We start from the raw sequence: 16,345 nt of genomic DNA on the forward strand, positions 1-16,345 counted from the left end.
AAGCCAGTCTGCAGCCCCTGTGTTGGTGAGGAGGGGTTTGGATGGGGCTTAGAGGGAGATAAGGGAGGGGTTGGTCATCCTGCAAGGGGTGAAGGTTTTCTCACACCTGCCTCAGGTCTCAAGAGCTTTATGGTGTATCTAGGGCCACCTGAGTGAGGGCTACGGACAGCTCTGCAGCATCTACCTCAAACTGCTGAGAACCAAGATGGAGTTTCACACCAAGGTGAGCATTGTCCTATCCCTGTGCCCATGGCCTCATGATGGGGCACTGGTATGAAAGTGGTGACAATGTTACCCCCAGGGGTCCTCTCATCTGGCCACGGCCTTACTGCTGCTACCATGAAACATGTCCCAGGCTGCCAGGGTCCAGCCTCAGCCTGGATAAAAAGTGGCTCAAGGACTCATGCCTCAGAGCCTGGTGGTTTTGTGGTGGACAAGGGCTCCTTGGAGGCATTTAGGCTGAGCTGGGAGTTGAAGGGCTACAAGAAGTGGCAAAAGACCCCAGCTTTGGGGTGCATGTCTCTTCCAGGTATCCTAGATGGTCTGAGATGGAAGAGGCCATGAAGCTCTGGAGCGAGCAGGGCTTCTGGGCACCATGCCATGCTGTGCTGCATTGTAGAAACAGCTCCTACCCATGCCCAGTGCTGCCCTGGCAAGATCTGCAAGGGCCAAAGCAGGCTCAGGCAGTAAGGACAGGCAGGAGGCAGGGCAGGGAGCAGCACTGAGGTGTGAATCCCCTGGGAAACTCTGTGGCAGAGCCTGATTTCTCTGTGTCACCATGAATGTGGGGAGGGATGCCAGGGATTTGGGCTGGTGAGGTGTCCCTGCTGGTTTGTGGAGGAGGAGAGGCAGCATCTGTTCTGACTGGCCTGTGAGCACGGTCAGCAAAGGAGAAATGAAGTAGATGTGCATAGAAACCTCGTGGCTTGGCACAGAAGTTGGGATGTGAGGTTCTCCAGTGCTTTCTAAAAGGTTTTTGTCTGGGCAGAAAAAGTGGAGTAGGAGCAACAGCTCAGCCTGGGAAGTGGAGAATGGTGGGGAAATAATGATTAACTTAATCTGAGCATTGCCCAGCAGACACAGCTCAGGTCTCAGCTGCTGCTACTTCAGCAGAGTCTCAGGTTTAAGATTTCTTTATGAGCAGCTGGTTCGTGGCAGACCATAAATCTCACCTGAGATTTGTCAGGGAATTCAGGAAATTGGGATGAGGTAGCACAGAACAAACTTCTTGGTGTTCCCAGGGCTTCTGCCTTCCATCACCTGCCTCATTTGGTAAATGTCATTTCAGATGGGATGCTGCAGGACTGACCCTGCATGGAGTCAGTGAAATGTCCCGTCCTGTCCCACCCAGTGCTGATCTCAGCTTGAAATAATCAGAGTTGGTCACCAAAACAAAATTTTCTCTCTCCCTTTTGGGCTTTTGGGCCATGAGTACCTCTATACAGGTCCCATGGGCTGGGGTTGCTGTGGTCACCTTCAGCTCAGCAGACCTCATCTTAGCCTCCTTTTTCCCCCCTGCATCACTCATTTGCCCCAATCAAAGAGCCATCCCAGTCCCTTGCACAAAGGCTACCAGCTAGATCTGCTACTGTGGTGCTCGCAGAGCTGTGGCTGGAGCAGGAGATCCTCCCAGACCCTTTCCCATCTCCTGCTTTCCCCCACAGAATCCTCGCTTCCCAGGCAATCTCCAGATGTCTGACCGGCAGCTCGACGAGGCAGGCGAGAACGACGTCAATAATTTGTGAGCGTGGGGCAGGGGGGGAGTGAGGGATAGGGGTGGCTGCAGCCAGGGTGGCACAGTATTAGCCTTACAGGCAGCACCACAAGCTGGGGATGGGACCTTGCACCTTCCTCCCACCCTTGCCACAGGAGTGCAAGGAGTGGGCAGAACGCTTGGGTGAGGTTGGTGCATCCACACCAGAGCACCCACTCATCCCTTGGAAGTGGCGTCCGGCACAGGCTGAGGCCCACGGGTGGTGTCAGGGATCATAGAATAGAATCAGTCAGGGTTGGAAGGGACCACGAGGATCATCTAGTTCCAAGCCCCCTGCCATGGGCAGGGACACCCTACCCCAGATCAGGCTGCCCACAGCCTCATCCAGCCTGGCCTTAAACACCTCCAGGGATGGGGCCTCAACCACCTCCCTGGGCAACCCATTCCAGGCTCTCACCACTCTCATCCTGAACAACTTCCTCCTTACATCCAGTCTGAACCTCCCCATCTCCAGCTTCACTCCATTCCCCCTAGTCCTGTCACTAACTGATATCCTGAAAAGTCCTTCCCCAGCTTTTTGTTAGGTCCCCTTCAGATACTGAAAGGCCACGAGACGGTCACCTTGGAGCCTACTCTTCTCCAGACTAACAGCCCCAACTCTTTCAGTCTGAGGATGCTCCTCAACCTTCACCATCCCTTCCTCCTAGTTTTCAGCTGACAGTGGAGATGTTTGACTACCTGGAGTGTGAGCTGAACCTCTTCCAGACAGGTGAGCCCCTGTCCTGCCAGAGACCACATCTAAGGAAGAAGCTTTGTACAGGGAGGGTGGTGAGGCACTGATCCTGTTGCCCCTTCCCTGCAGTGTTCAGCTCCCTGGACATGTCACGCTCAGTGTCGGTGACAGCCACGGGGCAGTGCCGCCTGGCCCCACTCATTCAGGTGATCCTGGACTGCAGCCACCTCTACGACTACACTGTCAAGCTGCTCTTCAAGCTCCACTCCTGTGAGTGTCCCCAGCATCACTGTCTCGGGCAGGGAGTGGGCACAGAGAGGGATGCGGCAGAGATCAGCTCCCTGCTCAGGCTGGACCGTTTGCTTCCCCATCTCCTTCACAGCCTCTGCAGGGAAGTAAAGGGAGTTACCAGTGCAAGGGGCAAGTTGATGCAAGCACTGGGGGGCCGAGCTGTCCTGGGAGCCTGCCCTGCCAAACTCTTCTTTGCCTACCAGCAGCACTCCCAGCTTCAGGCAGGCCACTTTCTGCAAACCCCATGTGCCCCAGGACCTTGTGTTGTGGTGGCAGCTGCCTGAACACCGGCTCACTGTGTTTCTCTGCCCTGGGAGTGTCTGGGATGAATGTGATCCCTTTCTGAGCAGGATGCTGAGCCCAGAGCATCCAGACCCCAGGGGAGTGGGCCCATGTGTAGGAAAGATCCATCCCCACATGGCTATGCCGAGGGGCTGTTCCCTGATCTGTGCTCCTTCCTGGCGTGGAGGTGTCTGATGATGTCTCTACTTGCTGCTTCTTCCAGGTCTGCCAGCAGACACACTGCAGGGCCACCGGGATCGCTTCCTGGAGCAGTTCAGAAAGTGAGTGCCCACCCCAGTGCCAGCCGTGCTCCAGGGCTGCTCGCAGGGCAGAGGGAGTGCGGGGAGAGGCCTGAGTGCCTGTGCCAGGGCTCATCAGCTGAGTGATGGAGAAGGCGAAGTGCAGGAGCCAGTCTTGCATGAGGCTCTGAAATCCAGCCTGCTTTGACCTCTGCTTTCCCTGGGGCTTCCTGCAGGACACTTGGCTACTGCAGAGCTATTGAGTTACCAGACGCCAGCGTTATTAATTCTAACGAGGCGTTCAGCCGCCGACAGCGCACCCCAGGGTTTAAAACTCTCAAGCCACATAACTGCAGTTTTAAATGCAATTTGCAGTTGACTTGCTGAGATGAAAGTCTGGGGATGGGCTGAGAAGCTGAGTGTGGTTGGGGCTTGTTAGTGGGGAGACTCCAGGGATGCCCAAACTGGATGCTGGGTTAGCAGAGTGGAAAATGGGACATGAGTCAGCAATGGGATCGCAGCCCGGAAAGCCAAGTGCCTCCTGGGCTGCATCACCAGCAGCCTGGCCAGCAGGTCTCGGAATCACAGGTTGGAAAAGCCCCTCAGGATCATCAAGTCCAACCTAGGACCCTACTCTGCAAGATTCACCTTAAAGCATAGCCCTAAGCACCACATCCAAACAACCCTCAAACACACGCAGGGTGGGTGACTCCACCACCTCCCTGGGCAGCTCCTTCCAGTCCCTGACCACTCTCTCTGTGAAAAACTTTTTCCTAATGTCCAATCTAAACCTCCCCAGTCTCAGCTTGAGGCTACTCCCCTTTGTCCTGTCTCCAGTTACCTGTGAGAAGAGACCAGCAGCAGCCTCTCCACAATGTCCCTTCAGGTAGTTATAGACAGCAATGAAGTCTCCCCTCAGCCTCCTCTTCCTCACACTAACCATCCCCAGCTCCCTCAGTTGCTTCTCATCAGATTTATTCTCCAGGCCCTTCTCCAGCTTTGTTGCCCTCCTCTGGACCTGCTCCATCACCTCCACATCTCTCTTGTAGTGCAGTGCCCAAAACTGAACACAGTACTCAAGGTGTGGCCTCACCAAAGCCAAGTCCAAGGGGACAATCACCCCCCTGCTCCTGCTGGCCACAGCTTTTTTAATGCAAGCCAGGATGCCATTGGCCTTCTTGGCCTCCTGGGCACACTGCTGGCTCATAGTCAAGGGAGAGGATGCTCCCCACCTGCTCCCTTCTCTTCAGACTCCCCTAGAGCACTGCATCCAGCTCTGGAGTCCTCAGAACAAGCCAACAGTCTTAAACCAAACGAGATCCAGCTTAGGTTGGACACAGGGAAGAAATGTAGTGCCTTGAGGTTGATGAGACACTGGCGCAGGTTGCCCAGAGGAGCTGTGAATGTCTCATACCTGGAGCTGTTCAAGGTCAGGTTGGATGGGGCTTTGAGAAGCCTTATTTAGTGGAAAATGCCCCTGCTTGCTGCAGTGAGGTTCAACTGGGTAATCTTTGAAGGTCTCCTCCAACCTGAGTCCATGATCCTATGAGATGCGAGGGAAGGTCTCCTCTGGATTAGGAACTGCACAGAGGAGAGGAGAGAAATGGTCAGGGTTTGTAGCAGCAAGGACCTTCGGGTGATTGCTACTGGGCTAGCAATGCTGGGACCATTCCTCTCACTGTGTTTTAAATGAGATTTGAAAAAGAGGGAGCAGTGAAGTGCTGTGGCCTCTGGTATGTGGGTTATTTGGGGTAGTCGAAATGAAAACTGGCCACCAAGAGCAGGGGCAGGATGTCATGGGACTGAGGGACAGCTGGATTCGAGGCCACAAACTACAAACAATGGGGAAAACAGCAAGGCTGGTGTCAGCAAACAGCAGGGCTGCCCAGCGGCTCTGACCACCCAGAGCAGAGACTTTGGGGTGGATGTCAACAGTGCTGAGATGTGGACTGGGATCTGGGGTAGCTGGCAGGCAGGGAAGCCGTAAATAGCATGGCCAGGCAATGCTGCTTCTCCCCACAACTGGAAATCCTGAAGGGAGGTAGCCCAGTGCCCCCATTTTGCCCCAGACCATGGTTTCATAGGCTCACAGAATGATTTGGGTTGGAAGGGACCTTTGAAGATCACCTAGTCCAGCATCTCTGCTGCAGACAGGGACATCTACTAGATCAGGTTGCTCAAGGTGCAGGTTCTCTCTGCTCATCAGGTCCTGGGTTTATGGGAGAGAACCTCTAGCAGTCAGTTTTTGCCAGGCTGGTGAGGGTGCCCTCACAGGACCTGCCATGGGTTTGGTGGCAGCACACATGGCCACTCCCTTGGGCACAGTGTGGTGGCCCACTAACGCCCTCCTGAAGGCAGATGAGGGGTTGGAGCTATCCACTTTCAGGATGGGGTGTCTGGGTTGGACAAGACTTGTCCCTAACCACTCCCTGCCTCTTGCAGGCTGAAGGATCTCTTCTACCGCTCCAGCAACCTGCAGTACTTCAAGCGGCTGATTCAGATCCCACAGCTGCCGGAGGTGAGACCCAGGGGGCCCTGCTCCCCATGCTCCCCATTCCCACAGCCAGCAGCATCAGTGGGCCAGCAGTGCTGGGGGAGTGCCCAAAAAGGGCCCCTGCCACCCTACTTGGCTTCCTGGGACCAGTTGCGATGTGGGGCTTGTGGGGCCTAAGGCTTATCCTTGAATCCCTCCGTGGATGGGATCCTGCGGGATGGAGCTGGGATCTCTCTCACAGCCAACGTTCAGCTGGGATCCAGCCTTGTGCATCTGAGCTCCATTCCCATGGGTCCAGGAAAAGCCAGTTTGGCATCAGGACAGGATTTTGGCCTGCCCATGCCCAAAGCAGTGCTGGTCCTTGCCAACCCTGCCATGCTCCCCTTCCTCACCAGAACCCTCCCAATTTCCTGCGTGCCTCTGCGCTCTCGGAGCACATCAGCCCTGTGGTGGTCATCCCCGCTGAGGCGCCCTCACCCGACAGTGAGCCCACCACAGACCTGGTGGAGATGGACACGGCCTCACAGGTGAGCCAGCCTGGCACTGCCCATGCCCCCTGGGCTGAGGAGGGGATGCTGAGTGCCCTTCAGCTCCGAAACTGGGGCGGTTTCTCCAAAACCATGCTATGGGGGTGGCCTTGGATGCTGGGGGCCATCACTGCAAGGGGCTGCGTGGGTGATGGGTGTCACATAGGGGTGCTGAGCAGCATCAGTGCAGGGAGCAATGTCCATGCTGGATGTCGCAAGTGGGTGCTGCTAGTTCCGAGCGGGGCCGAGTTCCCCTCACAGTGCTTCTCTCGGTGCTTTGGTGCCCTCCAGTGGTGGCTGGCTGGAGGTGCATGGGTTCCCAGCACCACTCCTCAGCTATGTCTGCTTGTCTTAGGTCTTCATGCCCTTCTGCCCCAGGGCTTGTCCTCAGGCAGTGAGGGGCGTGTGGTGATGTGTCTTGGGCGGTCTTCCAGGCCTAGACAAGAGCTGCTCCATGTTCAACAGGTTCAGGGCCCTTGAGAGCAGTGAGAGAGATCTAGCCCCGGTCTACAGGCAGCAGCCCTGCCAACGTGTGGGCTGGCTTGGTGGTGCCACCAGAGATGTGGAGTAGATGAGGACTAGTCTGGAGAGAAGGAGGCTCAGGGGTGACCTCATTGTTGCCTACAACTACCTGAAGGGAGGCTGTAGCCAGGTGGGGTTGGTCTCTTCTCCCAGGCAACCAGCAACAGAACAAGGGGACACAGTCTCAAGCTGTGCCATGGGAGGCATAGGCTGGATGTTAGGAGGAAGTTGTTGGCAGAGAGAGTGATTGGCATTGGAATGGGCTGCCCAGGGAGGTGGTGGAGTCGCCGTCCCTGGAGGTGTTCAGGCAAAGCCTGGCTGAGGCACTTAGTGTCATGGTCTGGTTGATTGGATAGGACTGGGTGCTAGGTTGGGCTGGATGAGCTTGGAGATGTCTTCCAACCTGGTTTATTCTGTGATTCTATGACTACCAGGTGGTGATGGGTTCACCCCAGGTCTGTGCTGCTCTCTCCACAGAGCCTGTTTGACAATAAGTTTGATGACATCTTCGGCAGCTCTCTCAGCAGTGACCCCTTCAACTTCAGCAGCCAGAACGGGATGAACAAGGATGACAAGTGAGCAGTCCTGGAGATGCCACAGAGATGGCTGGGATCAGACCAGGAGCTCCCATTCTGGCACAGCACCACAGCCACCTGCCAGGCTGCCATGGCACAGCAGCCACAGTGGCACAGGGGACTCTTCCCCTCCCAGAATTTGTCCCCATGGCACCAGCCATGCTGGTGGCACTGAGGATGCACCTGATGTCTCTCCTTCCCAGGGACCGGTTAATCGAGCAGCTCTACGGGGAGATTGCAGCCCTGAAGGAGGAGCTGGAGAGCTTCAAAGCTGAAGTGAGTGACAACTCTCTGGTGATGCCATGCAGTGAGCACCCATGTGGTAGTCCTGGGGCAGGATGAGACAGCTCACACTGGAAATTAAGCTGATGTGGGTGGGAGCTGTATCCATGGGCAGATGGGTGAAGTGGAGACCCTGTCTGTCCTACCCCGTTCTCTATGGCTTCTTCATCCCTGGCACAGCCATCCCTGCCATTACAAGGTTCCCCAGGTCTGCCAGGATGGGGATGGGGGCTACATCGCTTCCAGGCATCCTCAATGCATTTGGGGCTCTGAGTGATGCTGCCCACGGGGTGGCTGCTGGCTGGTACTGGCAGGCGTCAGACAGTGGCGGTGCCATCCCGCAGAGCGCGCGGGGCATGGTGCAGCTGCGGGGCCGTGCCAGCGAGCTGGAGGCTGAGCTGGCCGAGCAGCGGCACCTGAAGCAGCAGGCGCAGGACGAGAGCGAGTTCCTGCGCACGGAGCTGGAGGAGCTGAAGAAGCAGCGCGAGGACACCGAGAAGGCGCAGAGGAGCCTGACAGAGATCGAGAGTGAGCAGGGAGAGCCGGGGTGAGGCGGAGTCCCCAGCGTGCGGGGCCTGGGTGCTCACCTCGGTGTCTCTGTGTGCCTGGCAGGGCGGGCGCAGGCCAACGAGCAGCGCTATGGCAAGCTGAAGGAGAAGTACAGCGAGCTGGTGCAGAACCATGCTGACCTGCTGCGGAAGGTGAGCTCCCTGAGCTGCCCCTTGGCATCCCCTTTCCCAGTCATGCCCCCGATAGGGCTGCTGAGCACCCTCTCTGCCCTCTCCAGAACGCAGAGGTGACCAAGCAGGTGACGGTGGCCAGGCAGGCCCAGGGGGATGTGGAGCGGGAGAAGAAGGAGCTGGAGGACTCCTTCCAGCGTGTGAGCGAGCAGGCGCAGAGGAAAGTGAGTAGGGATGGGAAAGGGCACCGAGCATGGACGGTGGGCTACCCCATGAGGCAGCAGTGCCAGCAACCTCTCTTTTTGCCCACAGTCTCAGGAGCAGGCAGAGGTGCTGGACACACTGAAGCGTGAGCTGGCAGCCAGCAAACAAGAGCTGCAGGTCCTTCAGGGCACTCTCGAGTCCAGCACACAGGTGAAAACCCAAGGAGGGTCACCGCCAACCCCACCAGCACCCTAGGATGGGCAGCCTGGGCAGAGGGAAGGTCTGTCTGCCCTCGTGGTGCTTGGGCAAGGTGTTATCCATCCAGGTGGATGTTGCCCACCTTTAATCTGATAACCAACTCCCTGTCTTCTACCTTCCCACATCTAGAAGGGTTTAACAATCATACCAGGGGGTTTAACACTCCTGAGTGCAAGCACATGCACTCCCTCCAGCAGCAGGGATCACTGACAGCTCTGCCTGCTATGAAGCTCAGACAAGGACTGTGCCGTTACATCACAAGCCTTTGTGTGGCTTTGCTGCCATGCCACAGAGTGTTTCGTGGCTGTAAGGCTGTGGAGAGAAGCAGGACTTTCCAGGCTCCAGGTTGTAGAAGGCAGAAGCTGGCAGGAAAATGGAATTGCCCATCTCTAGGGTGGGAAGACACACTGCAGCAGCATGGGGATGGGGCAAAGCCAGCACTATTCACCTGTGCCTCCATCAGGATGCTGCAGTCATAATAAAAATGAATTTTCACTGACAAAAATGAAAAAGCTCCCCAGAGATCCTCAGCCAGCCCCAGGCAAGGCTGCCAGTGCTGCAGGAGTGCTGCTGGCTGGTAGGTGATACAAGGCTGTCACCTGCAATGCGCCGAGCAAGGATGGGCAGGGTGGCCTGAGCCTGGACAATGAACGAGACCCTAGACTGGAGTTAGCCCTTGGCACAGTCACAGCCACTGTTTTGTGCCCACACAGGTGGGAGTGCAGCAGAGCACTCGGATTGCAGGCCTGGAGCAGGAGAGGGACAGCTTGAGCCGGGCAGCGGAGCGGCATGGGGAGGAGATGACTGCCCTGCGAGCTGAGCTGCAGCAGCTGCAGGACACGCTCAGACGTGAGCAGGAGAGCAGCAAGAGGGAGCTGGAGACGTTGCAGGCCCAGCTGAGAGACAAGGTACCCCAGGAGCACTGCTAGCACAGGGCATCCTGGCATCCTTTGAGCTGCAGGGCCTTAGCAGAGCTGGAGGCAGCAGTGGGATGTGGGGCAATTCCCAGCTGGCATGGTGGGGACTGTGATATCCATGTTGGCTTGGCAGGAGAGCGAGGAGCGGGCACGGCAGCAGCACCTGGCCGAGGAGCAGTTTGCCCTGCTGCAGGGCACTGCCCGAGAGGCAGAGCAGATGGTGCAGGATGCCCTCAGTCGCCTAGAGGATCCCACTCACATTGGGTGCACTGGCTCAGCAGGTGGGTTCCCTTGTGCTTGCCAAACCTGGTGTGATCCAGCCTTCTGCTGCCATGCAAAGCCCTGCTCCATGCCATCCTCTGGGCTGTGCCAGTGGGAGAGAGTAGCCATGCCCATATTTTGAGCCCTGCCCATCTGAATGCCCACAGACTGCCTTTTGTCCAGGACTCTGGCGGCTTCCGAGTGTGTGGTGCGGCTGCAGGAGGCACATGGCAAATACCTTTCCAATCATGCAGGTGAGTCAGTGGCCCTGGGCATGGGGTGGGCACAAGGGGTGGTTCTGGCACTTGTGGGCTGGATGGGTAGTGCCCACTGGGGCTGAGGCGTGTGCCTGCTCTCCCATCACAGCTGTGGGCTCGCTGCTGCCCTGCCTGGCCCTCTTCGCCCACCTCATCAGCGACACCCTCATGCAGGGCAGTGCTACCTCCCATGTGGCCCCCATGGAGCCTGCTGACCGTGAGTGCTGCCTACTGGAGTGGGCAGGGGACTGAGGTGGGCAGGGTGCTGGGCTGGAGATGGGCCAAGGTGGACAGGATTCTGGGACAGGCAGGGTGCTGAAGCCAAGACACAGAGGCGAGTAGGATTCTGGGTTGGAAAAGTGATGTCTGTTCCCACGCGCCCTACCCTCAGCCTCTCCTGCTTGCCCGTGCAGGTCTGCTGGAGATGTGCAAGCAGTGCGGCAGCGAGGCTGTGAGCTACCTCAGAGCCCTGCAAGACCCAGGCACAGCAGAAGGTGCTGACTGCAGCCCGGTGACAACCTGCCTGGGCCAGATCAGTGCCATCGGGGAGGTGGGTGCTGGTGGGACGGGGTCAGGTCATGGCAGACACAGCTAGAGGGGCAGTGCCACACCTGGCTGGTCCTTTCCATTCCACCCCCAGGAGCTGCGTCCCAGAGGGCTGGACATCAAGCAGGAGGAGCTGGGCGACCTGGTGGACAAGGAGATGGCAGCGACGGCAGCAGCTATCGAAACAGCATCTGCCCGCATCGAGGTGAGACTCACCATGTGCCACAAGGCACCCACTCACGAGTGCTGTGCCTGCTGAGGCTGCTGGCACAAAGCCAGGATGGTGAGTGGGGCTCAATATGGCCTCTCCCTTCTCTACCAGGAGATGCTGAGCAAGGCACGGGCTGGTGACACTGGGGTCAAACTGGAAGTGAATGAGAGGTGAGTGAATGCGAGGACACTGGAGAGAACTGGGCAGGCGGGATGTGACCCAGTGCCACAGACAGAGTGGTTGTCCCATGGCTCTGGGGCGTCCCTTCCCCACCAAAAGGGCCCTGCGGGATTTGTCTTGCAGGATCCTGGGCTCCTGCACCGGCCTTATGCAAGCCATCCACATCCTGGTCCTAGCCTCCAAGGACCTCCAGAGAGAGATTGTGGAGAGCGGACGGGTGAGCCAGGGCTAGGGATGCGGGCAGGGCACAGGGCAGCAGGGACTTGGCCAGTCAAGGGTCACCATGTACTTGCTGAGGATGTGCTCTCCAGGCCTTGGCCCACTGAGGAATCAGTGTTGGCTCCCAGGACCTCCTGCCCCAACCCTGGGGTCTCACCCTGCCTGTGGTCCCAGGGTGTCATAGAGGTCCCTGATCTCCCTTCTCACACAGCTGCCCCTGTGAGTCCCCAGATTCAGTGTCTCTCCTCAGCTCCCATACACATCCTAAGTGAAACCCTGACTTACTCTGTTCCTCTGGGAGTGAGGGCTGGGGGGGAGTCCCAGGCCCTGCCACCACTCTGTCCACAGCCCATGACTCTGCCTTTCCCAATGGCAGGGCGCAGCATCCCCCAAGGAGTTTTATGCCAAGAATTCCCGATGGACTGAGGGCCTCATCTCTGCCTCCAAGGCTGTGGGCTGGGGTGCTACCGTCATGGTGTAAGTGCCACCATCAACAGAGGGGGAAAGAGGAGGGCAGGGTCCTGCTGTCCCCACAGCAAGGGGATGAGGGTGGTGGGAGGATGCTCCAGTCCCTCTCCTGTCCTCTCACAGTGATGCTGCTGACCTGGTGGTGCAAGGCAAGGGGACCTTCGAGGAGCTGATGGTCTGTTCCCGAGAGATCGCCGCCAGCACTGCCCAGCTTGTGGCAGCCTCCAAGGTAGGAGTCTGGTGCCTTTAGGAGGCTCCTCTGCCACCTCTAGCATTGCCCAGCCACTCCTCCACTGCGGCCTGCGCTTGGCTCTGGCAAGTGCTCCATCCCCAGGGAGGCAGCAGTGAGGCTGCCCGTGGTTTGTGGTGACTGTGGGGTACCAGGCTGCTCACCTGCCAGGGTATAAGCGTGCCCCTTTTTGCTGCCCCGGCAGGTGAAGGCAGACAAAGACAGCGCCAATCTTTGCAAGCTCCAGCAAGCCTCTCGGGGTGTCAACCAGGCCACAGCTGGTGTGGTGGCCTCCACCAAGGCTGGGAAGTCACAAGTGGAAGAGAAAGGTGAGGATGGGCTGTGGAGTATGGATTTGCCCTGGAACCTCTGCTCTTCACACTCACTGTCTTTGGTTGGCCATGCCCTGGGTGGTCTCTGCCCCTTGCTCACTACGCATCCCGTAGTGGCAGATCCTGTTGGTGGCATCAGAGCTGCTGGAGGGTCTGAACTGGAAAGCAGAGCTTGAAGTGGGCTGGTGGTGTCTTTCTTCACAGACAGCATGGACTTCTCCAGCATGACTCTCACTCAGATCAAGCGTCAGGAGATGGACTCACAGGTAAGAGGTTCCCCCGTGTTTCGGACAACACACCCACTGGTGCCTCGCTTAGGCTGGTGAGAGACTACCCAGGCTGGGAGAGAGGTGGGTGGGGGATGCCCTGTCTGGCTGCCTGACCTCAGATGGCATCTGCTCATGGGGAAGGCCAAAGGTGTGAAGAGAACAGATGGGTTTGCCACATGGAGTTGTTCTTTGAGCCTTACCAAACACCATTCTCATCATGGCACAGCAGCCTCTAACCTGTGTGCCCACTAGGCTGCCCCACAGCACTCACCTCCACCTGGTACAGGGTGTCCTTAGGGAATTCCCCTTCCCTGGGTGCCCACATGGATCACTGTGCCCACACTTGCTGACACAGGCAACATCCACCTGAGCTTGACCAGCTCCCCAGGGGGAGAGAACTTGCCATTGAAGAACTTAGTACCTCTGTTGCCTTTGGGCTCAATACTGGGGTGATAACAAGTGGGAAAAGGGGGTGCCCAGACCAGCTCTGTCTAGCTGGAGCTCCCAAGTGCTGTGCCAAGGTGATGGGTGGCCATGGCGTACATGATGTCCTTCAGGTGCGGGTGCTGGAGCTGGAAAACCAGCTGCAGAAAGAGCGACAGAAGCTCGGGGAGCTGCGCAAGAAGCACTACGAGCTGGCAGGAGTGGCCGAGGGCTGGGAGGAGGATGGTGAGTGGCTTCCAGTCCTGCTCTGCTTGGGAAGCTGCCCTGGGAAGTAGTAGGGCAGGATGAGGAAGCCCTGCCTGCAGTCTAGGCAGTGAGCAGGAGTGGGTTTCACTTTAGCTAGCACAAGTGGAGCCTGGGAACAGTTGGCACATATGGGCAAAACTAACGAGGCCTCTGGCCCGTGCAAGAGTCTGTGGGACCCAAGGGCGTTGTTCAGCCTGGAGAAGAGGAGGCTCAGGGGAGACCTTATTGCTCCCTACAACTACCTGAAAGGAGGTTGTAGCTACGCAGGGATTGGTCTCTTCTCTCAGACATCCAGTGACAGAACAAGAGGACACAGCCTCAGACTGCACCGGGGCAGGTTTAGGCTGGACATTAAGAAGTTCTTCACAGAGAGTGACTGCCCTTTGGAATGGGCTGCCCCGGGGGAGTGGTGGAGTCACCATCCCTGGAGGTGTTTAAGAAGAGGCTGGATGAGGCACTTAGTGCCATGGGTTAGTTAATTAGAAGGGTTAGGTGATAGGTTGGACTCGATGATCTCAGAGGTCTTTTCCAACCTGTTTAATTCCGTGATTCTGTGCTGCCGAGGCTCTGCCAGCCTGTGAGGCTGTGGCACCCCAGGGGGCTGGCACAGAGCAAAACTGAGGGGACACCACATTGCTCCGCACCCCTTTACCCTCTCTTTCCACCTCCAGCTGCCGAGTAACGCCCGTGGCAGAAGCAGCCTGCAGCGGACACCCTAACAGCAGGGTGGTACCGTGGTACCCAGCTGGGTGCAGCAAAAGCCACCCCAAGCACACGTCCTCCGCCTCCCCCCCTGCCGACAGCCGCCTCCAGCGCCGGAGCACCGAGAGCTGCACAGCGACACCGCGGGGCCGGGAGCGAGGTCTCGCCGGCGCCAGCCGCAAACCGCACCTGTATTTATTAGAGCTGCTTGGGGCTGGGGGGTGGGGGTCTTCGGGGGGGGTCTTTAACCCTTTAGTTTTGTTTTTGCACAGATTTTCGGAACTCTTTTGAGCCGGCTCTGGCTGAGCGAGGGTGCTCAGGCCTCTCTCGCCTCTCGCTGCTTCTCCAGCCTTAATCCAGCCCCTGGCTCGGCGTGGACATCCCTGCCCTGCGAAGGAGCCTGCCGTGGTGCCAAGGGCCCCGGGGGTGCTGCTGGGTCGGGAATCAGCTTTTGGGGTGCTGCTGGGCTTGGTGCTAGGTGTGCCCTCACCCTTTGTTGAGGGCACTGAGTGCCTTTGGCCGCTGCAGGATAGGGGGAAATGTTCCCATGGGATAACCTGGATGGTGAGACTGGAGCAGTACCAGCAGCATTGCTGGGAGCAACCAGTGGTGAGAAGAGTGGGGTGGGCGGTGGGAAGGGTGCTGAAGGGTGAGTTCCTTCTGCACCATTCTGGGTCTCCAAAATGCCACACATACGCCCCCACTTAGAGCTGGGCTGCCCTGCCTCAACAGATCACTGTGTTCATGCCAGCAATAAACCCTCTGCAAGGTGCTGGGTGTGCGTTTGGGCAGCCATGGTGCCACCGCACAAGCCACCAGCTCCTGGGGGTGAGGTGGCTCTAGGGCTGCAGCACAGAGGGTTTGAGGGGGCAGCCAGGGTGCTCCAAATCCAGAGCACGCTGAAGCCAGAGTGAGGAGCTTCCTGTGCCCGCTCCCTGTGGGCTGGTGCCACCCCTGTGTCCTCACCCCCCTCTTTGGCGCACAGGGCATCAATGCTGGCATTGCCATGGGCAGGGGTGGCTGTGGGGCTGGCACCATCTGGGAACCTTTGTGCCTTGGAGTGGGAGGCTCAGAGGGCAGGGGGGTGTCTGCCAGCTCTGGGCCACTCAGCTTGTCTCACTGTGGCAGGAATGGTGGCATCAGACTGCTCAGTGATATCCCTGTCCCCTACGGCCACCCCCATGGTCCTGCCGGTGCTCTTTGCCGGGCCAGGGTGTCCTTCCCAGCCTGGCATCATTGCTGCCAGCACCCTGCCTTCAGGCAGCTGCTGCTTCCTCAGGGGGAGACAGCCAGACCAATCCCTCAGGGTGCTTGGGGATGCAGGATTTGGCCTTTCTCCCTGTAGGAAGTGGTGGCATTGCCCAGATGTCACCATGTACTTTCCAAGTGGCTGGCACTCAGAGCAGTGAGACCTGCCTGCATCCCCCTGCCATCACCATGGCCTTGGGGTTGCCACCCCTATGCTCAGGACAGCACAACTGTCCACCCACCATACAGGGTCCTGGTGTCCCACGTGTTCCCCAGCCAGCTCTGCTGCCAACACGCGTGGCTTCATGCCCCAGGTCTGCCAGGGGGACCTTGGGGACCTCAGGACCCGCACTCTGCCACAGCCATAAGCTGACCCTCGCTGGCTCCTCTCTAGATGCAATACCAACCATCCTGATCCTGCAGGACACAGGGAGCCCCAAAACCCTCCCTGATCTTTCAGAGGAGGTCTCACCTGCACGGGGTACCCCTAACTACCTCAGGCCTCCAGGCTAGGTTGGCATGGGGGAGCGGAGAGGGAGTTGCAATGGTGGCAGGGGCTTGGGGATGGCAACACCACCCTCGGCCAAAACTACTACTCCTTTTTGTATCTTGGCTGGGTACTGGTGGGGACAGTGTCCCTCATACGGTCCCCAGGGGTGGTGGCAGGGGTGGCAGGGGTGCCCCTCCACTGCAGCTTGGGTTGATTTCTGGTTTTTCATTGTACAATAATAATAATTACTACTTCCTGTGGTTTGGATTTTTCAATAAAGCCTTCAGCCCCAGCCCTGCCAGCTCTGGAGTGGGTGGCAGCAGGGACCCTGCATCACCGTGGAGATTTTGGGATTCTGCCCTCATGGGTGTGCTCAGTGCCATCAAAAAAGTAACTTGGGAAGATACTTTTGAGGTGACCTGGGTGATGTCCTAATGATGATGTCACCTGGGTTCTGTCTCCAGGGCTACCCTGCACATCATCTCAGTTCTAGAGCTGAGGACCAGGACCTGAGGAACAGGAGTG

General features: G+C 58.0%; 1 protein-coding gene across 2 annotated transcripts in view; it reads left to right on the forward strand.

Moving 5' to 3' along the window:
• The window catches only part of HIP1 (huntingtin interacting protein 1), a 50,636-nt gene extending 34,524 nt beyond the window's left edge, over window positions 1-16,112 (forward strand). For both annotated transcript variants that reach the window (XM_064166150.1, XM_064166151.1), the window contains exons 5-31: window positions 143-223; window positions 1,665-1,741; window positions 2,422-2,483; window positions 2,577-2,717; window positions 3,244-3,301; window positions 5,702-5,777; window positions 6,149-6,280; window positions 7,280-7,377; window positions 7,581-7,653; window positions 8,004-8,187; window positions 8,272-8,360; window positions 8,447-8,563; window positions 8,652-8,753; window positions 9,515-9,709; window positions 9,852-9,999; window positions 10,147-10,233; window positions 10,346-10,453; window positions 10,650-10,786; window positions 10,877-10,987; window positions 11,105-11,163; window positions 11,297-11,390; window positions 11,769-11,869; window positions 11,984-12,089; window positions 12,295-12,418; window positions 12,626-12,687; window positions 13,248-13,359; window positions 14,052-16,112. In XM_064166150.1, the coding sequence (XP_064022220.1) occupies window positions 143-223; window positions 1,665-1,741; window positions 2,422-2,483; window positions 2,577-2,717; window positions 3,244-3,301; window positions 5,702-5,777; window positions 6,149-6,280; window positions 7,280-7,377; window positions 7,581-7,653; window positions 8,004-8,187; window positions 8,272-8,360; window positions 8,447-8,563; window positions 8,652-8,753; window positions 9,515-9,709; window positions 9,852-9,999; window positions 10,147-10,233; window positions 10,346-10,453; window positions 10,650-10,786; window positions 10,877-10,987; window positions 11,105-11,163; window positions 11,297-11,390; window positions 11,769-11,869; window positions 11,984-12,089; window positions 12,295-12,418; window positions 12,626-12,687; window positions 13,248-13,359; window positions 14,052-14,062 (2,745 nt within the window). In that variant the 3' untranslated portion in view covers window positions 14,063-16,112. The remainder of the gene's footprint in view (window positions 1-142; window positions 224-1,664; window positions 1,742-2,421; window positions 2,484-2,576; window positions 2,718-3,243; window positions 3,302-5,701; window positions 5,778-6,148; window positions 6,281-7,279; window positions 7,378-7,580; window positions 7,654-8,003; window positions 8,188-8,271; window positions 8,361-8,446; window positions 8,564-8,651; window positions 8,754-9,514; window positions 9,710-9,851; window positions 10,000-10,146; window positions 10,234-10,345; window positions 10,454-10,649; window positions 10,787-10,876; window positions 10,988-11,104; window positions 11,164-11,296; window positions 11,391-11,768; window positions 11,870-11,983; window positions 12,090-12,294; window positions 12,419-12,625; window positions 12,688-13,247; window positions 13,360-14,051) is intronic.
• Window positions 16,113-16,345: the final 233 nt, after the last annotated feature.

This window comes from Pogoniulus pusillus, chromosome 27 (assembly GCF_015220805.1).
Source record: "Pogoniulus pusillus isolate bPogPus1 chromosome 27, bPogPus1.pri, whole genome shotgun sequence".
Lineage (NCBI taxonomy): Eukaryota > Metazoa > Chordata > Aves > Piciformes > Lybiidae > Pogoniulus > Pogoniulus pusillus.